A 26,830-nucleotide genomic window follows, 5' to 3' on the forward strand; every position below is an offset into this window, starting at 1 on the left:
ATTTGTGATACAAATTGTGTTTTTATTTCTCCATTGTCAGGAGAAGGTATCAATATAAACACTAAAATAATATTTCTTGTTTCTCCTACTACATGGTCACCTATAAAATCTTGTTACAAAGAAGAAAAATCCCATTTCACTTTACGGCAGTGATGCTCTATTTGTGATAGTTTCTTATAATCAAAATCCATAAAAAGCTTCCATTAGTGGCTCCAAATAGTCAATGTACCAGAAGAAAATGGGTGAGACCCTCTGGGTCCAGGATGTCCCAGAGATGGTCCAGGATGTCCCAGAGATGTCCCAGGATGTCCTCTTCTCTAAAGTAGGAGTTCCTTCAGTTTGGTGTCTGTCCCTGAAGTGAATAACTTCAGCCATAGCTGGTATGAGCAATTTCAGGCAAGCCTTCAGAGCAGACAAACATCTACCAAGAGCTCTGATAAAATAAGTCCTCAAACACAGGTAGATTCCATTGGTTAACTTAAAACACGTCCAATGGTCTCAAAACTACATTTTCCCAGGGTTTCAGTCACGTTGACCAGTTTTGTGTTAAGTGAGCCCATAATTCCCTGTAACATCACTGATATTCTTGGCAGTCTCACACAAGAATGTTGTAAGGACGATCCCAAAAAGGCAGGAAACATGGTCCATGTGGCTTTTTGATTCTTAATAATAATAACAATAAAGTTTGGTTACTTCATTGGAGATCCTGAAATAACATGAGAATCACTCAAGAGATTCCATTTTGGACTGGTTAATGCCCGGGGGCGGCTGGACTCGCTGCTCCTCCATCCTGTTTGACTGGGAACGCAGGATAAGACTGAAAAAATCCTCGTCGGGAACAGTTGGTCCTTTAGTTGTAGAGGATTGAGTGGGAGGAGGTGAAGCAGGAGAAGGTGGAGCAGCACACCTCTGGTCATCAAGTCTGGACCCCTAGAACGTTGTTGAGAAACAACACTTTATCATTATCTGATACTGCTGAGGCAGGGAGACACAGCCATAGAATCACTGCAGACTGATTCTTTTGGGTTCTACATTGTTTGCACAAAAACATTTTGAAAAGCAACATAAAATAGAAATTTAACATCTACATTAAGACTGAAAATAATGTGCAACATTGTAAATTCAGCCATTACTTCTACATTTTAAGTATTTCTGATGTTTAGACTAAGCTTTTGACTATTTGGTTATAACATGAAATAATTCTGTTTAAATAAAACCAATGTCTGTAACGGTGCACAAAACGGAGACACGGCGTACATGTGAAACACAATCTTGTTATCAAACCTGGGAGCATGAGTATTGGCTCAGGGTAAAGCCAATTGTTTCCCATCATGCACTGAGCTTCTGAAGAGAGTCGGGAGCAGCTGCGGCACCTGGCTCTGCACACTGCAGCCACTTGATCTCATAAGATTATCACTGCCGGTGTTGATGCGACACCACAGCAGGTCAGGCATTATACTGAGCCAGACGCTGATCGCCAGTGACAAGCTGCCTAAATCTGGAACTGGACAGCTCTGTTCAGAATATTCTACTGATGCATTGGATGTTTTCAAGTTGTGTGTGGTTTTTTGTTTTTTTGAAGTGATTTCCCTAAAATGAATCAGGACAGTGTTACTTAAATGACTAACCCAAGATTTCTAGGCTGAACCTTACTTGTACATGAAATTATATCACAAATCGCTTTCTATGAAATATCTAGCAGAAGAATCCCAATTAGATATTTTCCCCAAATCTTAAAACTCCAATTTCCAAATGCTATCCTCACTAATTGCCCTAGGGGAAAAACAGAAGCGGCATTCTACTTTCACACTTTAAATTAACTTTTAGTACAAGAATAAATATAAGCACGGAAACAAAGACTGTCACAGAAAAGCAAATCACGCATAATAAGATTTCTAAAACTAAAAAAATATATATTTTGCTTTGTTCCTAAAAGCAAAGGTCATTAGTGTGTTATGTGGGAAATATTAACCATTAAGGACAAAGAAACTGGACAACAAGTAACTAAGATTTGTTTTTTTTCCTCACCTGGCACTTAACAAGCATGTCGAAGAAGACCTCGTCCCCCTCAGGCTGCTCAGAGCTCGCCTCGAGTCGACTTTGCAGGGAGGGTGTGAGAGTGCTGGACACTGGGGAGGAAAAAATCACGAGCATGAGTCACAATGCAAGCAGCGATGAGGGCTGGAGGGAGGGAGCGCGAGGATGGCTCATTATTTCATCACCTTGTGTGGGGATGTGATCTGTGCTGGAGATGGGGGGTGTACAAGGCAGGTTGGAGGCGTTGAGACGTAAGCCAGGAAAATGGCCCAGGCTGACTCGTTGGTCGTCCAGACGACGGCTCTGTGAGCTGGCCAGCAGTTCCAGGAAATGACCAGGATCCTGGGAGGGTGTTTCGCTGGACGAAATAGCTGCAAACAAAGTAATTATTAACTATGGGTGATTTGTATCAAATGGAAATGGGAGGATTGTGCTAGAAACACAGAGTTGTGCCTTATACTCCTCTAATCAGAATCTTTTACAGAAGCTAAATAACAGTAAAATTGTTATTGTGGTTTTCTCCTTCATAAAGCACAAACAAACTTTTTGAGATGATTAAATTCAAATTAAATGACACAAAGTATGTCCCCGGGAGGTGTTGTGCCCAGTGGAGGATAAAACGACAAGAAATGGGGAATTATATTGCGCAGAGTATCTATTAAGTCATTTTTACAGCATGTGAACAGTAAAGGACACACTTGTGGTCAAGCTGCACTCACACCATGAAGTAAAGTAAGTAAAAGGGTTATTTGACATCTTTCCTCTTAGAAAATGGCACAATTATGAGAATATGGTGTGAAGACAGGTGAAAACACAAGGGGACCGGACTCACATTTCCTTTCAGCTACAGGTGGGGTGGAGGAGGGAGAGGGATGGGCAGGGAAATGGCTCTGGCCATCCAGTAGAGAGCACCTTTGGTCATCCATTCTGTTGCCCTGGAAACGAGAGAGGAGGTCGAAAAAGTTGTCCTCTCCAATAGTGTCCTGCGTTCCTGGCTTTAGTATTAAATAATAAAAAAAAAAAAAAAAGGAAAAATATTTCCCCAGTGAAACAGACTTAATGCTAGAAAAGGCTTTGGACAAGTAATCAAAACACAGATTCTTAACAGTATGAAAAGGAGTCAAACCATTTTCACCTCAACTTTAAGGTCCTCTGTGTAAAATATAGAAGAAATTAGTTTAATTTAGTAGAAAGTATATTGTTTTTTACTTCCCCAGAATAAGCCTTTTATTATGTTTATATGAGTCGCTGGGTCAGCTTTAACAAGGCAGCCATTTTGGACACCAACATTTTTACAATGGTCCACAATGAACAAACTAAAGACTAAACCCCTTGAGCTTTGGTTATCAAACCTTCCCAAAAATATTTTTTGTGGAATACATGAGTCAGAGGTGATGATCCACATATTTACACAATATTTCCCTCTCACTGTCATGTATTGTATTATTGTATTGATTCAACTTTTGCTTGAGAGTGAATCATCAGCTAGCTTCCCCTCAGAGTGGGAGGGGCAAAGTATTTAGAAATACCTTGATAGTCAACGGCGTGTCCACGTCGGAGGCCGTGTGCTCGCTGCAGTTTTCATGTTGGTCTCGAGGAGACGATTTGCTTGTGTTCTTGTGCTTCTTGCTCGTCAGCCGGTGGAAGAGGAAGAGCATCGAGGAAGCCTTGATTGTGTTGTTTTTTGAAGAGCCAGGGAACGAATCCTCCTGCCAGCCCGGTTATAATCAAGGTTTAAATGCATTAATAAATGACAATGAAGCAAAACACATTATTTTACATAACAAGAAGTTCTAAATGTCTCCAAGTATCCGCTGATTTTGGTCAACTTGTTCCTCAAGACACAGAAAATGACTTATTTTAATGATTTTACAGTTTTTTTTACAGTTTTTATAGTTAAGCTATATTTATCAATGAGGCCGGATGAAATAAATCAGGTTGTTCAACTCCAGGAATGTCTCAGAGACATTAAGTCCTGGATGACCTGTAACTTTCTACTTTTAAACTCAGAAAAACCTGAGGTCATTATACTCGGCCCTAAACACCTCAGAGAAAAACTTTCTGATCACATTGTCACTTTAGATGACATCACCCTGGCTTCCAGTTCCACTGTGAGGAACCTTGGAGTTACTTTTGACCAGGAAATGTCATTCGATTCACACATAAAACTAATTTCCAGAACAGCCTTCTTCCACCTGCGGAACATTATGAAAATTAGAAACATTCTGTCTTTACAGGATGCTGAAAAACCAGTTCATGCTTTTGTTACATGTAGATTAGATTACTGTAACTCCTTATTATCAGGATGGTCCAACAAGTCTGTTAGAATCCTTCAGTTAATTCAAAATGCTGCAGCACGAGTTCTGACAGGAACTAGAAAGAGAGACCATATAACTCCAGTGTTAGCTTCTCTACACTGGCTCCCCGTACAGTTTAGAATTCAATTTAAAATCCTCCTCCTCACGTACAAAGCACTTAATGGTCAGGCCCCTTCATACCTGAAAGACCTAGTCTTACCTTATCACCCTAATAGACCACTTAGGTCACAAAATACAGGTTTACTTGTGGTTCCCAGAGTCTGTAAGAGTAGAATGGGAGGCAGAGCCTTTAGTTACCAGGCTCCTCTCCTGTGGAACCAGCTTCCAATGACAGTTCGGGAGGCGGAGCCTCTCTCTGTATTTAAAGTTAGACTTAAAACTTTCCTTTTTGATAAAGCTTATAGTTAGAGCTGGTTCAGGGAAACCTGGACCATCTCTTAGTTATGCTGCTATAGACCTAGACTGCTGGGGGATTTTCCTGTGGTACACGCACATTCACTCTCTCACACTCAGGATATGATTATGACTTTTTATATGTCATTAACCTTGTCTCTTTCTCTCCATAGTTTGTGTCTTTCCTTCCTTCCCCCTCTCTCTCTGTATTCTCATCATGCAGGTTGCAGGATCAAGATCCAGTTTTCAAGGCTACACTTATCATCACCATTATTATTATGTTATAATTAAAAAGTCGATATCAGTAACTGTATAAACTTGTAACCTGATACAGTTGTTGTGTATCTGCTGCTGGTCTCCCTCTCTCTCTTCTGTCTCTACCTCATCTCCCTCTTGTCCTTTCTCTCCCCCCATTTTCTGTCCCCCACCTCTCCACTGTCCCCCATTTTTCCTTTCACCCCAACCGGTCGAGGCAGGTGACCGCACATCTCTGAGCCTGGTCCTGTCAGAGATTTCTTCCTGTTAAGAGGGAGTTTTTTCTCTCCACTGATGCCTAGTGTGAACTGTTGGGGTTCTCTGCTCTCTTTGATGTTGTCTATGTACAGTGCCTTGAGATAATGTATGTTATGATTTGGCGCTATACAAATAAAATTGAATTGAATTGAAACTTGAGAAACACTTGAGAATGAATCATTCACAACACATACTGGATGTTCTGGCGAATCTCCGCTCTGATCTTTGTCGGGACTGGGACTCAGTCTCAGGCTCTCCGTCGTGGCTCTCCTCCTCGGTGGAGTCATCACCCCTGTGACGGAGTCATCAGTGTGAGCACATGTTTAATTTTGAAACAGAAACAGTGATTTATCAAAAAGAAAGAAAGAAGATCTTCCATCTTTGTCATGGCAAACAACAAGCTCCTAAAAATACATTTAATGTCCCAGTGTCATTCTCAGGAGTGTAAATGTACCTTGGAGGTTTGTGTAACCCTGGTAGCTCACTGGCAGAACGGAGCTATTGCTATTTATGTTGCGGAAGATGTTGGGATGGATGTTGGTGTTGGACTTGAGGCCTACGACCAGCCGCAGGTCTGACAGGTTCATCCTGGCTGTGACCTCACTGCTTTTGTCTCCAGTCTGCATCATCGACAAAACTGAAAAGTTAATATCAACAGAAATGTGCAGAGCCAAAAACAAGAGTGACACAGGCTTTGCAACTCAAGAAGCTTAATTCACTGCTGTTCACTATAAAGCCAGTAGATGGAGCTGTGGCCCAATGACAGCCACTGATTGGACTCTGAGAAAAGGAGGTGAAATGGAAAGCAGTGACCTCTTTGGCAATTTCCAGATGTTTCTCAGCAAAGTACATGGCCTGCTCATGATTCCCCAGGGCAGTGTGGGCATTTCCTAGACTCCAGTAAGCTCTTCCTTCACCAACTCTGCAGTGACACACACACACACACACACACACACACTCAGGAAAAGCAGCTTCAGCTAGGATTATGCAACAGAGGAGAAAACCTTCCTAGACATAATAGAATGAAGTATGCCATGCCATGTTGTTATTATTATTATTATTATTATTATTATTATAATTATTTTTATTATTATTGTTATGTGTGGTATTATTTAACATTTACATACACATAGTATAGAGTAAATGACTATATTAAGGCCGTGCAAGTCCATAAAATCCTGCCTGCTTTTCCCAAAAAAAAAAGACTATAAAAAGAGAAATACACCTACGATAGAAATTAGATCATTGCTTTGTCAGCAGAGCTGTAGTAAAAAGGAAACGCTTGTACTTTTAAATCTTGTATTTCACTTCAGTTAATGGACGCGAACAGAACTATCATCTTGTCGTAAGCAGCCTCTCAATGTTGGAATTGATCAAAGGTGGAGCCAACTGACCGTTTTAGTTTTTATAAAGCCATTTTTTAATGCACTGTACGTAAAAAGGAAAATGTAGTTTGGACATGGATAGTTCCACATGTGCATGACTGTGAATTTACAAATTACTGTTCCTTTTAGTCTGCAGTCTAAAAGCCATGTTTTAGCAAATGATACGTTCATGGTCCACGCACAGCATATTGAAACGTGAAAACAGCTCGTACGACTGATACCTATCGCTGAGGTCCTGCGCAATGACCAGATGTTTGAGGTGGTAATCAATGGCTCTCTCATAGTCCTGCAGTAGAGTGTAGGTGTTGCCCAGACTGTAACAGGCCTGCGCCTCCACTGCTCTGTCCTTCAAAAGCCTGGCCAGCTGCAGAGTTCTCCTGAGGGCGGAACACAAGAGGAGGAACAAGGTCAAAGAATGTGTAGGGTGGGTGTGGAAGAATGATAGTTATCTGTCTGAACCTAATCACTCACCACTGCTGAACAAAGTCTGTGGCTGTTACAGAGGACCATTCAAAGCTTTGCTTCTTGCGTTTATTGGTATGATTAAAATGGTAACATCGATTAAATACCGCATCGTTTTAACACACTATGATATGAATGATTGTTGTAAAACTAATTGTGTGCTTATAGGTGCTTTCAGGTAAACAGTTCCCACCAAAACCTCAGCTGTGTTGATGCAAATTGATTTAATCTGATTTCACTCATTCATTTATGGTTGCATATCCACACGTGGAACTAAAAGCTTTTGATTGTCTCATCAAAGCCTCGTACAAATCCAGGAAAGACATACAGTACAGCGATCAGAGGCGACATGAAAACTGGTTCGCCATGAAATAAACAATGGCCTGCCTGACATTCAAAACAATCTTTGTAATAACATCAGGCTGCGACAGCATTACATCTACCAGTTTCATTGTTGTGAGTGATTGATGCCAAGTCATTATCAATATTAAAATTTCGATTAAAATAACAAAATAGAATGAGGAAAACCAACATCGTCTGCCTGCTTGCTTTATGATTTCAAATTGCTTCCGGCAGGTAATGAATATGAGGTACAAGAGACTCACTTGTAATGACCAGCTGCTACTTCAAACTGGCTGAGGAAAATGTGAGCATTGCCAAGGTTACAATGGGCTCTCCTCTCGGCCGACCTATCCCCAAACTCTTTAGCAATGAGCAACCGCTGTCAAACAGGAAACAGAGTAAACTTGTATTATTTTCATCAACAGGAGAAGAGAGAGGGACACAGAACATCATCAGATCAACAGAACATTCACAGTTAGGAGACAAGAAATACTGCAGTTCTGTGGCTGTGCCAAGTCAATGTGAAGCCAGCGCTGTATTTAAGACCCCAAAGAAAACACAGTATTCTTGCCCGTCACTCAGTTTGTTTGCCACTTACCTTTTCATGTGCACCCACTGCATTTTCAAAGTCACCCAGCAGATAGTAGGTATTACCGAGGTTCCCGTAAGTACGACCCTGGGCTGCCCGATCACCCAACTCCTTCACCAGGCACAAGTTTGCTCTGACAACGACAAAAGGAATCCTCAAGTACAACATATTGTGGTCAATTAAGTAACGCTTTCAGGGTGAATTTCCAGCCTGTGCCAGAGCCCAAAACACCAACGCTTGCCTTTTGTTCCCATTTGTTGTATTAACTGAGCTACATGGGATTATTGCATTGTTGATGCTACCTAATGATAATCCAGTAAGGGCATGAGGTTTGTTCATATATCGCTTAAAATTAAACTGATTAAACTGTCACAGCATCAAGTAGGACAAACACAGTCATATTACAATAATCAGAAAGACAGAAGAGGTGATGCACATTCAATGCCAAAGACAATATGAGTTGTAATCTCCTCTCATACAGGCCTACTAGAGCTGCTTATGTTGATCAGTGTTTCCCAAACCTGGATATGATAATATTTCTAAATGTCTTGTTTTGTCCACAAATCAAAATGATTCGGTTTTAATGATTTCTTTGTTAAATGGAGCAAAGAAACCAGAACATATTCACATTTAAGAAGCTGAAAAATCAGAAAAAAACACTACGAAAAAAAGATTACTTATCCTAGGGCCTACCACCACATGCTAACACAAATACTCTGATTATGTGATGGCATCTGGTCAACTACAGCCAAAAAGACTGTAATAGGAGTTTTAAAGTTTCGGAAAAGCAAGTAAGAGCACAGGCTGGTTTTAGTATTTCTGAAAGTGCTGATCTCTTGGGATTCTCCAGTTGCCACAAATGCAGGGACCACATGTTCACTAAAACCGGTGAGCCTGATGAAAACTGGTCAGTTGGTCAGAATCAGAATTTGGCTTCAACAGCATGGACTCAGCCTTTTTTGTTTTTTTTCTATCAAATGCCCATTCTGCTGGTGCTGCTGAATACTGACACTGTGGCCACATGTTAATGAATGAACCTCACACCGAGCCATCGTTCATCAGAGCTTTCAAGATAAAAGTCAATATTTCGAAGGTAAACAATGTTATCGACTCACTCATAGTACTGCGCAGCTTTCCTCAGAGCGATCCTGGCCTCCTCTGGAAACTCTCCTGGCTCTGCTCCAGTCCAGCAGATGCTCTTGCCCTTGGCGTGGTAAACGTTCCCGAAATTATACAGCGCCCGAGCCTGCCCAACCTACAGCACGCAGATGGAAACCACTGTGACCACTGTTGTAATTACATACTTAAAATACACTGACACCACACCTGCTTGTTTGCATGAGTGCTGGCAAACTATTCTAGATGTTGGTTCGCTGCGTTCATCGCGCATAACTAAACTCCTCTGTGGCCACAGTGTGTGGACAAGCGTATGATGTGAGGTAGGCCTTCAAAACAAATTCTGTTCCATTCACTCTAATCAACGTACACGGTCCCTTCAGTCCCTGACTGAACACTAAAAATGATTTATTCTCAATCAACAATACAATTAAAACATGACCCCACCTTATCATATATGGCTCTTGTGATTTCCAAATGTCTTTGGCAACAAACCACCGCTTCATCATACCGTCCTAAAAGCTTTAATGTGTTCCCAAGGTTACCACTGGCTTTGGCTTCACCAAGTTCATCTCCAATCGTTCTGGGATTGCAAAGAAGGGGAAAAAAACATTAGGACATAATTAGAGTAGAATAGTAGTTGATTACTGGAGTGAAGTGAAAACACAAGAGGCAAGAAAGTCATTTACAACTGCTGGCACTCATATAGTAAAATTGAGTCAAGCAATTTAATAATGGTGGGGAAATCATCATCATAAAAAAAAAAAGGAATCATAAGTTTAATCATAAGTAATTCACGTTGGACCCACAAACGAACATTAAACTGTATGACTTTTAACCTGGTAAGTGTGAGGTCATGCCGATGGTACTCCAGGGCTTTGTTATACTCCTGTAGGTGAAAATAGGCATTTCCCAGCTGACTGTAGATGGCGCTCAGGATCTGAAGGTCCTCCGTTCCGACCTGGATGGCAGACTCAAAGAAAGACACACCGGCACGATAGTCACCGGTCTTACAGAGGCGTTCGCCTTCCAAAGCCAGGTCCAGACATGACGACTCCATCCTGCAGGAAAAGTGGGATCCATGTGAGAAGTGACAGAGAACTTAATGAACCTAATGACTGCATGACATCCCTAAAATACTTCTTCTTTGTTACTTTTAAAATGTAATTTTAAGAAATTAAGTTTCAGCAAATGATAACCAGAGGACAAGCTCACTGGACTTGATAAGCCAACAGCACACTGACACAAAAGGAGAGCCAGAGGATTTAGATTCACATACAAAGCTACAATGTCAAAATAAGTCGCAATTCATATTTCACACATTTCACATTTGGCCTCTGCACTGCCGAAACTAATGCTACCACCAGTGATTAGTTTCATTATCGATTATTTTATTGATCATTTACTGATTAATGTCTAATTTTTCACCGAGTGGGAAAGTATCGGTCTAATAAACACAAACATTGTGACTTTACAATCATAAAGGATAAAGGAAACAAGAAAATAAACATATTTTCTCAATCATTCAAAACATTAAATACATTTAAAGAACTACTGAGATACTTATAGAGAAGTAGTGACAGTCCCATCACAAAAAATAAACTTAAAAAAAGATTGTTTTCCAACTTTTTTGTCTGAACTGAAAAACATAAACTTCATAGAAAAAAATTAAAGGAAAGTTATGTCTTTGTGTAATTCTTTACAGTTACTCACAGAAATGCCCTTTCTAGCACCAACCCACACACACACAAGAGAAATATCAAATGTCAAATACAGCCAGCGAAAGCAGAGACAAGTCTATAAATCCAAAAGGAGTGGAGTGTTTCCTGTGTCATGAGTGCTGGGGCTAAAAACTCCAAATTTACCCTGGAATGAAAAGTACTGTTTTACATTTGACCACTAAAACAGAGTAAACTCGCATGCATCTGTAGTGTGGACCAGCATTTAATGACCTCCACACCCTTCCTAAAGAATAAGATTTGTCTGCTTCAAACCAGCAGCAGTAATGAAAAAAAACAAACTTGAGGAACAGCTTCACGAGATTACATCATTAGGTTGTAAAACAAATCCAGACATATGGCTTCACTTCTACACAACTGTGAGGGATGATAATTATCACCAACTTCACCAGAAGGCATCAGGCTAAAAAAGGTACAGTTTAAACTAAATCCCCATAGTATGATGTACTCCTCTGTGGTCAGACTTAGAAAGAAGTGATGACTCAAGTTCAAATCACATGAAAACGTTAACTATCAAAAGTAGGAGGTGACATGTAGCATGTGACTGGTTGTGTGAGTATGTCTCATGCTACGTCTTCTCAGACTTTCCTTAAATTTGGATTCCACCCCCAGAGATGAGATCTTTCCCCTGACAGTCATCATGTCTGTCTCCTGCAACTCAGCGCGTGCTTTGGACAAGGCTGGGTTAAAGTCTGACACTCCCACAAGATGACTAAATAAATAAACAGTGTGTCCTGATTTTATTTTCAGATCTGATCACACAAGGACCACATTTTTGTGATTGGGGATGCACTTTATTGAGCACTGGGGCTCTCAAATATTGAGCTCTTGAAGTAACAGCATTATCGCCAGCGTTAAATACAGTGGTGTAAAAAGGCCGCGCAAATTCAGATACAGACTTTTCACAGGAGGCAGATTTATTTCCCATAAGATCACATATACTTCACACACTGTCACAGTGAAATTAGCAGAGCAGAAACAGAGCAGATTACTCGACTAATCGTTAATTAACCGATGGCTAAATTAATCATCATCTATTTTGATCATTATTAATCAGTTTGAAGCTTTTTTTCGTTATTTAAACAAGACTGTTTCTGCTTAAATTTGACTATTTTCTGGTTTCTTTGCTCCACGTAAAAAAGAAAGCATTAAAACTGCATCATTTTAGTTTATGGACAAAAAGAAGACATCATCATTTTGTCAACATTTTATGGACCAAACGATCACTCGATTAATCGAGAAAATAATCCACAGACTGTGAAAATAATCGTTAGTTGCAGCTCTAGAAATTAGATTAAACGAGAGATAAAGTGACTGAGATTATTATTAATTTTTGCTTCATTTTCTATGCACTCCAGTCAAAATTCCTCAGCTCCACTCCGATCCCATACCCTGGTATACTGTCTACACAGTAGCAGAATAGTATTTTGGACCACCAGAGGAAGATCTTATACCAATGATGGTACACAGTGGTATGGTACCACGTGGTACCACAGTTTGAGAACCATGGCTTTAGTATATCGTAAATGGTTTGGACACAGTAGAGTCCGCCTCCTCGGCTAAAGTCCTTTGACCTGCTGCAGTTTCACAGGAGTTTTGCACTTCTCAGGGCCCGTACTTTAATTTCTTAGTAGCCACGGACACAATATAAATACCGATCAGCACAAAATGCCTTTTTTCTAATGGTTAAAATCTTCTAGTGCTTTGATTCACTGAGCTCATCCTGATTCTACACAGACACACGTGCACAAAAACACAGCGACAATGCATCCTTGTGCATTCCAACACAGAGCAGGGAAGTGAGATTCTATCACACAGTCACAGGAGACACATTGTAATGCCCTGTGTTTGCAGTGGTACTGTCCACCTGTGATTGTATCTCTCAGGATGATTATAATACCATGTCTGACTCTGAAAGGGGCCTGAATGTGCCATGGCCCTTCAGCTTTTTAACAGATGAGACGTTCTAGACACTCTAAAACCTCCAGTCCAAGTGACACACTAATGCTCAGGTTCACGTACCTGTGGCCTCTCCCCATTCTGACGCACTCAAGGCAGTTTGACACGGCGACGGACATTTCAAGCTTATCAGTCTGGAGCAAACACGGCCCCGTTAGCACAAAATCCTTTAGCCTCTCTACCTGTGTGTGGATACACATGCCGCACACAATCACGGTGTCCCAGTCTCAGAGGAATAAAGAAACCGCGGCTCCCATGGATCCACTGCCTCCTCTAGAGCACTCTGCTAACTCGTGTTAACAGCAAAATAAAGGACTTAATCCTCTCAGCACTCCCTTCAACCTTAGCGGTCAGTCGTCTGGCGTGAAAGACCTTTTGTTTAGGTGAAGACAGATTAACACCAGGGTGCTACCATGCAGGAAAAAAAAGCTTAGAGAGTGCAGCCATCTAGGTTACTCTAGGTTAGTTGTTGCATTTCTCTATCACTTAGATACTCAGCCTCCATTCTTGAGGCCACCTGATGGTGTGTGTCACTTTCAATTAGGCCAGACCTCAGTGGTAATTATAGCCACTTTAAGTGGCTCCGAAGAACTCTAAGGCTATTTGCTCACCACTCCATGAAATAATCATAACCAAAGTGGCAGGCGGCTTCCATGGTAGAAACTTAACATGTCGAAAGGATTTTTCCTCAAAATCAATTAACCTGCACAATACACTTAATCTATATGGGATAAAACAATTTCCACCCGGGCATTATTAAATATTCTGATTCTGATAAGTAATTCATTATAACGCTGCAATAGAAAATGAAACCCAGAAATAAATTCAAACTACTGCGCAGTCCTTTAGCCAAAGCCAAGAGTTACTCAGCTGCAGCCAATGCAGAGAAATCCACTTGTGTGAATCATTTTTTAACTAAGTGTGGTCAATGTGGGGGAGGAAACAATATGTTGCCTCCGAACTGACACATGTGACATTAAAGCTGTCACCTCAATTGACCAAAAGCCAGATCAGCTGTTATATAACCGGGACAAATGTTAGGAGCAACCAAACCTTGAAAGAGTTTTAAACTACTCATCGATTCTACCACCATCTCCTCAAGCACTGCTCACAGATTTAAAATGCAGTTGAAGTGAACTCTGGAAGACGATGTTATTGTTAGAGCTTAAAACTTGACCAGCAGGTATTTAGGCATCCGATTGTTGCAGTAACCTGAAGGCAAGTTCGTTACTCTTTCCTTAATGCAGAGTATATTATCCTGTGGGAAATATGCCAGTGGTAAACACAGACTTGACGGGGCTTGCGCGTGTAACACCTAAAATTACTACACAGTGTTGCAATGTGTCAACACTTCCATTCTATCTCACAGGGCTTTCTGCAAATATATAACTGGCATAATTATGTCAACAGTTCTACCAAAACAATCAGGAATGCCTAACAACGTAATCTGTTAATTTTCACAGAAACCTTTACCGGCACAGATATGATTTCAAATACCTCTATAAAAGGAAAGGAAATGATCACATCAGGGGTTGACGGTGATTGTCGGGTGCTTATTCTGACAACTGTTTCAATCGTGCTATGAAATATTTACACTAGGGTTAGCGACGACCTCCTGTGGTCTACTCACATGTTCATTCATGTGTTGGTCAACAGGGTGTCACATTACTGCCGCAAAACAACTAAATGAAACCACTGTTAGTTTATGTTACGTTAACACTGGCAGTAATGGATAAATGCAAGTAGGGAATGACAATTTGTATTATCCTTGTTAATCTGCTGCTGATTTTCTATCAGTCAACTATCACAGGAGACGACAACAACCAGCAGCCGTTCACATGGGAAAAGCTTTAACACCAAGACTTGGACATTTTAGTGGAAAAAAAACCTCCCAAATCTTAATTGCGTAACACCAACTGATTTATTTCATGCTTCAGAATTCACAATGCCAAACAAAACAATTAAATTACAGTAATTTGATGATTACAAAGATTAGAGTGGTTCACCCGACACAGAGACACTGTAATATACAGCCTACCTCTGGCGGACACGAAGAAAATGTTCCCTGTCCTGTGCACACAGCATAGAGAAGCTGCAAGACATGACAGTCAGCAAGTCACTCCTAACCAACAGAGCCAAAGGACAAGCATGACGGATCCCTATCAACGTGCAGACATCAGGAAAAGCAAAATGAAAGAAGAAGCTAAACAAATTAGGAGAAGCGACGGTTACATGTGTCAGAGACATCTGAATGACCGGAACCGGTGGAACAATGTGAGACTTCAGCTGATACACTTTCTCTGTCCCACCTCTCTCTCACTCTCTCTTGAAACCAGAGCTGAAGAACCAGAGTTACCACGGACACTCGTGTGTCATGTGCTCAGGATTTCCTTATGCACCAAAAACAACAAACACTCAAGTAGTTCAAGGAGGGTGCAGATGGAAATACTCTAGAAGCGAGCAATCAGTGCTCTACAGCAGAGAATGTTGTTGTAATAAGACAGGAACGATAAGCTCCATAAAGCTGATACCATATCCAAAAATGTTCTTTTTGTAGAACAATTGTTCTAATGTGACAAATGTTACACTTATTTTGGCAAATTTTCTCTCAAATAAACTTTCCACCTTTGCGTTCTATTGATGTTCACCTGCTACGGCAGCACAGAGGAAAACTACCAGCTACTATTGCCCACATTCTCACAATCCATGTCAAAACACAACCTCAAGAATCCACAGCCAGTCAAACATTTGATCCATATCTCTAATTTTTGGTTTCAACTTCTCCTGCACATACCATTGCACTGAGCTGTAGTGGACTTCATTGCCTCCCTGATTGCTTGAATGGCTCATTCGGTCACTCACACTGTAGGTCTGTAATCCTCCTGTGATCTCACTCACTGACTAAGTGCTTTTTGGCAAAACCCCTCCAGCTGACTGCATGATTTTTTGTCGACTACATCATACTCTGTGAGCTCCAGACGGTGGAGAGCAAAAGAAGAAGGGTGCAGCGATTTCTGATGCAGAGACCACAAAGTCTGGGAACAATTGCCCCATGTTCAAATATACTTAAATCCTGAGAGTGGCTCTCTGTGATATCTGTCAAATGGAAACTTCTGTTTTTGACCCGTGTGGATGTTTTACATGATTTGGTTTCCCCCCTTGTGGTGTTTGACACTTGGGTGGTAGCTATTACAGCAGAGAAGAAGAAACTGGTGGTACACCAGTGCTTTTCTGTGGCATGTTTTACTTTTGTTTTTGCCAGAACACAGATTGAAAGCTACACACATTGCATCCACATAACGTTACATTATCCAATAAATATCAAAACACAACACTGGGCGTATTCTGATTATTCAACAACAACTGTGAACACGTATAAGAAAACTTGCAATCAGTCCCTTAAAATTATCTATATGTGAATTGAATATATGATCTGTTTCAACGTGTCCTAATGTAGCCATTTTACATTTCTGGGAGGAACAGCATGTGTGGATTCTGTGAAGAAAATAGCAGTAATTACGTATGATTTGAATTTCTGTAGGTCTAAACCACAAAGTCTAACACTTGGAAGAAAGCTTAGTTTTCCCTGCAACAAAAACAGTTGGTGATGCATTTGCTGCATTCTTATAATCTCTGTGCAGAGTACAGTGGCGCATAATGTTACTTAATTTATTTATAAGTAAAAGCTGAGGCAGATCATGCGTCTGTTCCAGCAGATCAGTATAAGACTGCTCTTTGGATGCACTCTGCATAATGTCATGATAAAAAAGTACTGATGTGGCATCCTAAACCATGAGCACTGAAATATGAATACGCCCAACCAGTCCCTCATATTAAGTGACACTGTCTAAAGTGACAACCAACTTTTCCTTTGAATAAAGTTTATGAGAAACCATCATTAAAGACTTCCCTCCAACCCTCCATGGGAAAAGCGCTGACAGAAACAAGTCTACTTATTCAAATAAGAGCCGATCTGAGGTCTGAATATTAGCTACCAGGGTCACAAGGTTGTTTAGGTCAATTCTGCTCTGAATGAACCGTCTTGATCTCTCAGGTCATTAAAGACAGTCAATTGTGGAGTCTGGATCAGAGCCCACAGACGGGTCGCTGCCAGATTATTTTCTCTTTACGGTTACAATCAAATGCTCAGACCTCTTTCCAGAGTTATATTCGGGAGTATATCTGCAGAAAACCTCCGAGCCACATGAGGGAGCCTATACGTTTTAGCACAGTAAGGATTTATGACTTAGTTGAGAAATCAGACAAAATGTGTATGACAGATTTAATGCGAAAGAAATAAGAATACCCATATATACAACTGACATATATGGGAATCACGGGGTGCCTGCGATACGATACACAATACATGTTCAATGATACCAATGACATCACGATACAATGATTTTGTGATAATCAATATATTGCAAGACAATCATATAGCGATACATCGCGATATCTGTCTGAGCTGAAGAAAACAAAACATCTGTGAAAAGTTAAAAGTGCAGAACTTACTCACAAATTCTACGTATTGAACAGACTATCCCGCTGTAAACTCCTTCTTCTTTGTCTAGAGGAGAAAGTTAAATTTTTAAGTTGAAATCGTAGTACAGTGAAAGCAAAATTTGAATGCACAATGTCTATATAAGCAATCACATATCCTGTTTACTCTGTACTCATTTCATCTTATTTATACAGTATTCACAGTGTGTTTTAATACCATGCAAACAAATTCATCGAGGAAACATTTGGTTTATCTAATTTTAGGCATTATAGAAATGGCAGCACTACTGTAGTCAGAACAGTTATATATGGCACATATTTGTTAAAGTCACTATTTATGTTGGAAATTTGGTTGTGGTTGTTGGTCAACTTTAAAAAGTACTTTGCCATGTAAAAAAAAAGTTTGCAGTGGTTGATTTTCTCCAGAGAGCACACACTCTGCTGGAAGGTACACTCCCACAAAACTTAAAAAACTGGCCCAACTCTGTTTGCTGATAATGTATTTTGAGGTTTTCTCCAAACCATTCCAAACGCACAATGAAATCCCCTTGTCATTGCACAAATAAGCTGCAGTGTATTAAACGTGCAAGATCCTGTAGTTAGGGTTATTTCAATAGAAAAGGGAAGTTGCAGTAGTTGTGTTTTGAGTTCAGCTCAGCTGTTTGCAGCAGCAGCTCTTCCTAACACAGACCCAGTGATGATGAGAAAGCTGCAAATGAGTCAGTTTGGTATGAACATGTCATCACACGTTTGCTGTCTGACTGGAAAACTGATAACGCAGACGGAAGGGTATGTTTACAGTTAGTCTAAAGGGAAAGTCAGTCACGACACATGTGAAATAGCTTAAAAACTAAGTGGTTTTCACAGAAAGTGAGTTAAAAAAACAACAACAACAACAACACAGCCAAAGTTAGTAAGTGACGGTGAAGTGCGGTTGTTAGTTCACCTACCTCAAAGTGAAGTACGCGAATACACCACGGACATGTCTTTAGCTCCGGGAACTATCGTCAACTGAGTCTCGACCAACTGTCTTCGCTGAGTACTTTCCAGCTCACTTACTAATCCCCCCTCGATCCGTGGAGGAGGATGATTCCATTGTCTCGTGTGGGAAACGCCACTCCTCGCCCTGAAAAATCTGACTCCAATTAGAAGCTAACTGCTGCTGCCTTCACGTGTCGTCGGAAATGTTGACGCTGTCGCACAGAAACACGCTTTCTTATCTGATCGACCAGTCGATGTGGTAAACGTAGTTTATGCGTGACGTTTAAGGGGGCGGGAGAGGGCAGATTTAAAGACCATGACACACAACAGCAACAAGTGGTGAATAATCTGAATTAAGCAATTCAGTAGTAGACAAGAGTCTTGACGTGTCAGACGTGTTTCAATGTCTCTACCGCCTCCTAGCGCTCAAATAGGCTCTGTGCAACCTTCGTAAACAGAAACACATGTGAGGTGGGTTTAAAAAAAAAAGAAGAAGGAAAAGCTGTAGACTGCTTTTAATTATGGAGCAACTTTTCAAAAATGGTGAATGTATAATACATCCAAGTATCCAAGAAAGTAAACCAGCCATTTCCAATAACTATCTGTATATTGATCTGAAATGTAATATACCCATAAGTAATACTTTTCCACCTTTCTGGTATGTGAGGGCCACCGTAGCCTATGAAAATCTGCAGTCTCATTAATAAAAGTCAGCAATTCTTACAAAAGTAAAAAAATATATATGTTCTACGACCAGGAGTCTTTGTCAAAATACAATTTCAAATGTTTGTTTCAATTTTGTTCTTGAGGTGGAGAGATTCTGTCAGATCAAATAGTACACCCTTTTCCTGACAAAAAAAAAAACACTGCCCCCCACTGTCTTTGCTTAAACATGGCGAATTTTAATCCACATATAAAAATGATCTTTCCTAAAAAAGTGTAATCTTTCAAATGAAGACCGACTGCTGCGTCTCGATCAGTGACTGCACTCTGTCTTACATGTTTCACATCCCGACACCAACCTCTGAGTAGCCGTTACTTTACAGCTCTTTGGTGAGCGCTTGTTAAAAGGACATGCTTCTGGTGTGAGGCTTTGTTTATTGGTGGAGCCCTCCTGGGTGACACTTCAGTCATATAAGGGATGGCTTTTCACATCTCCCCTGCTCTTGTTAATTGCTCCACTTGCTTTGCTGCAACCACTGAAAGGCCAAGATGTCTTTGCTTTCCCCGTAGCCTTGATTTTGTTTCATAACAAACCTAGACTTCTTCTAACCTTCACAAACCTTCTTCTTTACCGGACTAAATGTGTCATGTTATTTCTCTCTGTAATGACTCTGTGCAGTCATCATATTTATCTCTGTGGAATGGCCCAAATGTTGTCCTTTGATCAAAGTTTTAGCAATTAAATTGCTGTGGATATGGAAATAAAACTGTCCCTTTTCAGATTTTCTTACCTTGAAAAAACATTTCACATACACTAGAGAGAAGCAGAGTTTCTTAGAGTTAATTTAAGCTTACGAAGATACATTTTCTATGAATTCAGACTGCTGTTTTTACTCTCTGATCCCTCAGTACAATCCTGTTTCATGTGAACAGTACAAAAGGCAAGGGTGCTACAGGCCAAAGATGTTCAAATTAAAAATATATAAAATACAAAAAGGAGAAAGATTTTTTACAAATTTTGAAGCTGGATTTATTGTAGCAGAAGAAAATCTATATTTGATGTATTCCATAATGTTGTTGGACTATTAGGTTACATGTGCTTTTCAAATAGTTGATTAAAACCAGGACGTTCATATTTTTTTCTTCTTCTCGTATTTAACACCATTGTCAAATGAATATTCTAAAATCATGGCTGCTTTGTGAGCACTTGCAGGGAGGTCATTTCAGGGCCAAGCAAAAAAAAAACAAAAGAAAGTGCTCCTCTCATTTGCACACAATTATTATAAGCCTCTTGTGACAGGGACCGTGGAGCGGCGCTGCTCCACTGTCTCTGTCTCAGTGGATAAAATTAAAGAAGAACAAATGTTTTCCTGAGCAGCGTCAGTTAAACAGTGGTGTACCGAGCGGGACCAGGACAGGAGCGGAAAGGAGAGAGGCCACTGGGGAAATCAGACAGGAAGACTGGGGTGTGAGAGGTTGAAGTCCCCATCAAAGCCTGCCGCCTCTCGCGGTTATGCCTCTGGTAGCGGAAGTTAAAGGGCGGCCGCAGTGCCACAGGCCCTCCAATCTCCTCTGAGGAGGAAGCAAATGGCCGAGCATTTGGTGGCTGCTGTTGATGGTAGCCTGGCCCTTCAGTGGACTCACTGGATGATGAGGTGAAAGGGTCAGAGGGAACAAGGTCAACAGGTGAGGGGTTAAAAGGCGGTGGTTGAACAGCAGGGAGCGATGTTGGGTCAGAGGGAACAGGCTGTGGATTATTTCCTGAGTCATCGGTCAGAGGAGGGAAGACTGGCTTCACGGGGCCTAGAGGGAGGTCGTGGCCCTGTGGCTGCACCGGTCTGAGGGTGTCCACATTCTGCACCCACACACACACACACACACAAACAAGATCACAACAAACGGACATGCTACTGATCTGTCTTCACTGTGAAATGAATATCAGTCATACAATACTATAATAGATACCATCAGGAAAAAGTGAGGAGACAGCATAATTACAGCACACATTTAAATCTCACTCATATTTAAACACTTTTCAGACACAGCATGAGGCATTCATCAAATGTAGGTCATGCAGTGGGTTATTAACATGCAAGCATACGGTGAGTCCACACTCACCGTTTCACTCAGAGGTATTGTCTTTTATTTTGCTTGAATGTTGAATTCTAACATTTTTCATCCCATGAGTGGTGAGGCTCACTGCTGCTGTTGGTAAGTGTACTGTCATGGTTCACTGACCTTGACATTTGTTAAGGAGAGATTTCTTCCTTCCATCTTCCATTCCAAATAGATAAAAGTGATTAAGGATGTCTGCCTTCACCTTTTTTTTTGGCAAATTCAATAAATGCTTGCTGGCACTTTGACTTAAGATAAGACAAGATAGTCCTTTACATTGTCACAGCAGTAAAGATAAAGATAATACATAATAAACATGCATTTCCAAGAAAGTACAATATAGACAGATATTAATATAATAATAATAAGACTATAAAAAGTTAAAATGGAATAGTACATTATAGACAGTTTCCAGAATGTATACAGTATGGGAAAACTATTCTTAAACAAATCTTAAAGTTCATTAAAGCTTCTGTCAGTAAGTGTTAAAAATATACCCTAAGAGCTATAACAGCTAAGAGCAATGTTGAACTCCAGAAAGGTTATTTTACTGTGAATGAATATCCTCCCTTTTCCAAACATAACTTAAGTCCAGGACACATCGTCCTGACGGTGAACAAACATTAAAGAACAACCAACCAACCACAGTGTTGTCTCAAGGTGGGGACACACTATGAGATTTCTTTAGCCCGATTTAACCCACAATTCACAATGAGCATGGCTAGTTGGCACAGAAACCCGACCTTGGGATGGTCAATCAAACACGTTGGACACAGTCGAGTAGTGTGCACTGATTACCGACCTAACTCCAAACACATGTTGCCAACAACCAATGAAAAAGAGAAGGTTGGACAAAGGAAATAGCGTCAGAAGACAAAGATGACAGGAAGTAGAAACTCGCGCAGTGATCCCCAGTCTTTGTAAAAAAAACAGTCAACTGTAACGAATGTACCGACTGTGAAAGTTGTGTAGTGTGTCCCCAGCTGTAGTTGTTACGGGTTGGGGAAAATATGTTGCACTCACACACACATACAGCCAGCGAGCAACCAGCATGCAAGTTCATGAAAGCAAAGCACTTTCCTCCCCAGCAGGGGGCAGTAGTCTGTATTTGTCACTGAAAATGCAAAACTGGAAGCCCTATTGAGTGGTCGAGTGTATAAACTGCAGTTTGACTTTCTTGAAACTCATGGTTATGTCGAAGAAGTTTTCATGTACAAATGTCGTAATTAAATAAAGATTTAAATCATTTCTGTATCTTTTCTTGTCTTCTGGTTGGAGCTAAACAGCCAATCACAATGACATGGAGAGCAACACTGATTCAACAAGCTGAATTGGAAGTAAAGATGCAGTATTATGGGCTCCTGTCGACACTGGCAAGGCCGGGCCAACACTGCCACAACAGGGGCTATGCATCATCATCGGTGTGTCCCAGGCTAGGAAGGAGGTGGGGAAATGCAAACAGCAGCAACAGACAGGAAGCCAAAAGTTGTCATGTTTCCATATATGTGTTTTTTCTGTACCTGTAACTTGTACATCTCACAGGACACCTGGACATCAGGGTAAGTGTTCATGTCCCCATGCACGGACCCTGCACAGAAACCTGCAGCCTGACAGAAGACAAGGTAATTGTGTTTACTTTTCACTATAGTGGCACAAAAAGATGCCGCGAGGAAGGAAGGGTCAAAAGAAAGATGATTAAAAAACGGACAAGGTCTGTCAACCTTCTTTAACGCAAGGATCAATTACTCTAGCCTTTATAGAGACGTTAGTTTCTAAAGTATAATTAGTCTGTCATGCCATCAAGAAGCACTTTCAGGAGCTGCTGTAGTGATACCAAACAAGATGCTGGCAGATCAATGATTATTTAGGATTGTAGAGCATTAATTAGTGTCATAACAGTGTCACACTGTCACGGTAGTAATCAATGATTTTAAAAATTAATGAAGCACCTTCAGACAATGTTGATCCATCATGTCACTGATTTTGGTTTTTGCCTTTATGTCTTTGTCACGCCTGTCTCTTGTGGATGAAAATCAAAACTGAAATTGTATGCAGCTGTATTTACATTTTTCATGAATAGACCCTTTGATTTAGCTTTGAGAAAAATGCAATGTCACAAAGCTGAAAGCCGAGCTGTTTTTCTTAACTCCACACAAACATTTGCATATACAACAGTCATTATAAAGTACCGTGTATGTTTAATTTTGAGTGTAATGACTCTCTGGATTACCTCTGTGTCAGTGTGGAGTGATGGTCCCTGACAGTCCCCCCTCTCTGTCACTCCCTCTGGACACTGTTGGACTGTGTACTCCACAAAACTGGCTTTCATTGGCACCACCTGAAATATAAAAACAATATGGTATAAGAAAAGGGCAAATGATGGAATGTGGATTTGCAAAGTCACGTCCTAGCAATCTGCTCTTTTTTAAAACCACAAAAGCTACTTACCGAAGCTATTCACATTATATATTCAAAGAGAAGCAAGCGCGTCCCCAAGTGAACTGTTCTGTTTCTCATTTGCTCACCTAACAAATGCCTGGCCAGACAGTGGCATCTAAAGTGCCTGCAGTAATCCTCTCCAACCTTTTTCAGACTCTTGCATCATTACAGTTTTTGTGGAGCAGTAATGGTTCTCATCTGGCACACAGACGGAGCACTAAGTCTACCGTCTGCCCATGTTACACCCGCAGATTATTCTTAAGTGTAATTTTCCAATAAACACAAGGTTTAACACATTGTCGTGTCATAAAATCGACCCAGGAGCATGTTGGTCTCCGGTTAGAGTGTTTCCAGTTCATACCCGAGCTGCGGCTCTGGTGATCTTCTTCACTCCAAGTCCAGCACTGAGTCTGGACTGTCTCTTATAGGAGGCGAGAGTGACCTGAGCTGTGGCCACTGCCTGTGGGCTGTCTGTGGGGAGCAGGAGGGGGCAGGTCGGACAGATCTGCTGGAGCTTCTCTGGGGGATCTGCATGGACCACACAGGAGTTCAGATGGTGTTGGTGAGAAACGCATCAATTTAGAATAAAAAACAGAACTAGTACGAGTGAAGATGAAGTCACATTTATGTAATTAATAATTACTGTAAATCACAGGATGAGATTTGAATTAAACCAAAAGATACAACATTTTGAGTTGTTAAATAACACAGTCTATTAATATTATTGTCTGTAGTGAGAAATGTCTGTTTTCTCTTTTTCTTTTGCAAACTGAAGATATTATATTGTGTAACATTTCAGTTTTGTCTTTAAAGGTCCAGTATGTAACATTTAGGTGTGTTTATTGGGTTTGATTTGCAAAGGCCACCATTTTGTGCTGCCATGTTTTTACAGACAAATCAGTCTCCATTTTATATTTTTAAGCAGCTTACTACACAAATTAATACATGTCCCTGATGCACTTGGGAAAGGAAGAGTTTGTTACAGTCTACAGTTTCACCACTAGATGTCACTACTTTGTACAAACTGGACCTTTAAAGCTGTTTGTTAAGGAATTCAATCCAACAACAGTAATTGCAAGATTCACAATTTGCTATTAAGTATTATATCAAATAGTAGCAGTGAAGATAACATAACAATGAAGGAAAATCGGATTCATTCAGGGAGATTTGTTAGAGTTTTTGAATACAGTGAAATCTGTATAAAGCGGATGTACGATGACCACTTACCTGGCACGAGGGTGCAGTCATAGCTGTACAGGTAGGAGTAGCCGTCTGGTGTGTGCAGAACGGTGGTGTTGCAGTTTCCAGAGATTTGCTTTTAACAAAAACAGTTTTTACTTTATAGCCACCATCTACAGGACAATCTGTGAAATAACATGTAATTTAATGTTAAAATGTTAAAAAACAAGCAAAAATATTCCATAGCAGTATTTTTTAAGCCATGACACCTCAGATATTCAAGGCTTGAAACTTGAAAAGTAAATTGTGTGTGTATGTCTGTGGCCTACTGTCTCCATGAATGGTCTGACATCACATCGCTTCCATGGTTTTGGGCTCCCTGTGTGACACTTGGTCTCCAGGACATCCAGGTCCAGGTAATACACATTGCCTGCTGGGCCCTGGCACAGACGATGCAATCACGGGTTAGCGAGAGAGAAGATACAAATGATGTTGTGCAGTTTGAATTTTCCGTCGTAAAACATAATAGAAGCGTTTATCCGCGGCTCAACTTTAAGTCATCTGTCACATACCATCATTTGTTCACTTACATCTTTAGGAAAGCGTTTATGAGTTTCTCTGCGTGATTCACACTCTAACACTTTGTTCAATATTGATTTGAGCCGCGCAGTGCTAAAAACAAATGTTAACACTTTGAGCAGGTGTAATAGTGGCCGGCCTTCTCAGGTCATGAAGTTGAACTGAGCCTCTTAAAAACCTGATCTATCCAACAGCCTTCAGCAGCCTGACAGCATGAAGTTCATAAAGCCTGTTGTGCAAGGTTTGTCCCGGCGATCTTGCACTGAAATGACCTGGACTTTATTAACAGTCACTTCGGTAAAGGCCTTTTTTTATGAGGCATGACAGAGGATGGCTTCTTATTTCATGACATGACATTGTGTACTTCCCGCTTTAGACTCTGCTTTTACTGGAAGTGACAGTCAAAGCAAAATGCAGACAACAAATATTTATTGTTGTTTTTAGTATTTAGTGCTTGCACTCTCATGTAATCGCAGCTACTTTTTTTTTTTCTTCCCTTCTTCACGTCATTGATGCAGTCCAGTGGTCCCCAAACTGGAGTATGGCAGCTAAAATGAGTTCGTGAGAAACAGAGTTTAATTTTATCGTAATTTCCCAAGAGTGAGAGTGGGCAAATTGTGACAATGTGAGAGGATGTTTGATTAGTATTTGACTGTGCACAGTCATTTCTAACAAAACATAAATCTTATCAAATGGATTCCCACTGACATGAAGATTGGCCACAGCTGGTTAAATCTGTCACACAAGTGTGTTTGGGTACTAAAACAACGACAGAGGGGAAAATAACCTTTACACTCCACTTCCTTTGTTGAACATGTACCGGTCACCCACTGACAGAAATATGTAAAACAACCCCAGGCTGCTGCTCCCACTGAGATTTTGTCTTTGCACTAACCTGAGCATGCAAGTGGACATTTGCAATGCGGTTAAGGGCAAACTTGTAGCCATCGCTGCGGTCTTCATTGATGTAAGTGACACCGAGGCGAGACAGCTTCTCCACTGCTTTGTCGTTACAGGGGACAGGAGCGAGTTCAACGGGCCCTCGAGAAAAACCCTCAACGTACACGCTGGACAGCAGGGGCGACAGCAGGAGCAATGTGCAGATGGATGTGGCCATGGTCGCAGAGGTTCAAAAAACTAGAAGACAGCGCCGGTTTAAAGTCAAGTTTGTTCTGTTGTGTTTGCGTTCAGTGGAGGGAGTGACTTTTGGAATCACAACAGGGCAGAAAGTGTTGGAGAGAAGCCAAGGACAAAGTTTATTTTATGGCAGTTTGCTAATATTTGTGAATGGATGTCCATTTCAAGTGGAGTACACACATTCACTGGCAGGTATTTCAATAATAACACATGTTTGAAGCTGCAGTCATGATATTTAAGGCTGTTTTTATTCCCAGAGCAGGAGCTGGATTCATGACATCTGTGATTTTCTTTTACAATAACACAGACTACAGACTAACTGTAGATAGAGACTTGTGTGACTTAAATGAATATGTAGGTCATTTATTGTGGCTGTAAAATCAA

The 26,830-nt window shown here is 40.7% G+C and overlaps 2 protein-coding genes across 8 annotated transcripts; both read right to left on the reverse strand.

Annotated features, from left to right (window-relative positions):
* Position 1: 1 nt before the first annotated feature.
* Positions 2-18,640, reverse strand: LOC122780886 (G-protein-signaling modulator 2-like). Of its 7 annotated transcripts, none has more exons than XM_044044259.1 (16): positions 18,304-18,640; positions 17,370-17,420; positions 9,995-10,216; positions 9,603-9,738; positions 9,155-9,294; positions 8,049-8,172; positions 7,714-7,829; positions 6,868-7,023; positions 6,075-6,183; positions 5,716-5,881; positions 5,456-5,553; positions 3,567-3,746; positions 2,870-3,032; positions 2,223-2,408; positions 2,029-2,129; positions 2-930 (listed from the first exon to the last, which is right to left on the reverse strand). In XM_044044259.1, exons 3-16 carry the CDS (start codon positions 10,213-10,215, stop codon positions 724-726), a joined length of 2,103 nt encoding a protein of 700 aa, XP_043900194.1. In that variant the 5' UTR covers position 10,216; positions 17,370-17,420; positions 18,304-18,640; the 3' UTR covers positions 2-723. The 7 variants fall into 7 exon arrangements, with proteins under 7 accessions (XP_043900194.1, XP_043900193.1, XP_043900195.1 ...); XM_044044258.1 differs by having other exon boundaries at positions 17,366-17,420; XM_044044260.1 differs by lacking the exon at positions 17,370-17,420.
* Positions 18,641-20,026: 1,386 nt separating this feature from the next.
* Positions 20,027-26,464, reverse strand: si:ch211-262h13.5 (uncharacterized protein LOC571127 homolog). The gene is made up of 7 exons (XM_044044630.1): positions 26,205-26,464; positions 25,060-25,170; positions 24,779-24,866; positions 23,913-24,079; positions 23,343-23,450; positions 22,633-22,719; positions 20,027-20,852 (listed from the first exon to the last, which is right to left on the reverse strand). The coding sequence occupies exons 1-7, from the start codon at positions 26,424-26,426 to the stop codon at positions 20,382-20,384; spliced, it is 1,254 nt and encodes a 417-aa protein (XP_043900565.1). The 5' UTR covers positions 26,427-26,464; the 3' UTR covers positions 20,027-20,381.
* Positions 26,465-26,830: the final 366 nt, after the last annotated feature.

Source organism: Solea senegalensis, linkage group LG14, assembly GCF_019176455.1.
Source record: "Solea senegalensis isolate Sse05_10M linkage group LG14, IFAPA_SoseM_1, whole genome shotgun sequence".
NCBI lineage: Eukaryota > Metazoa > Chordata > Actinopteri > Pleuronectiformes > Soleidae > Solea > Solea senegalensis.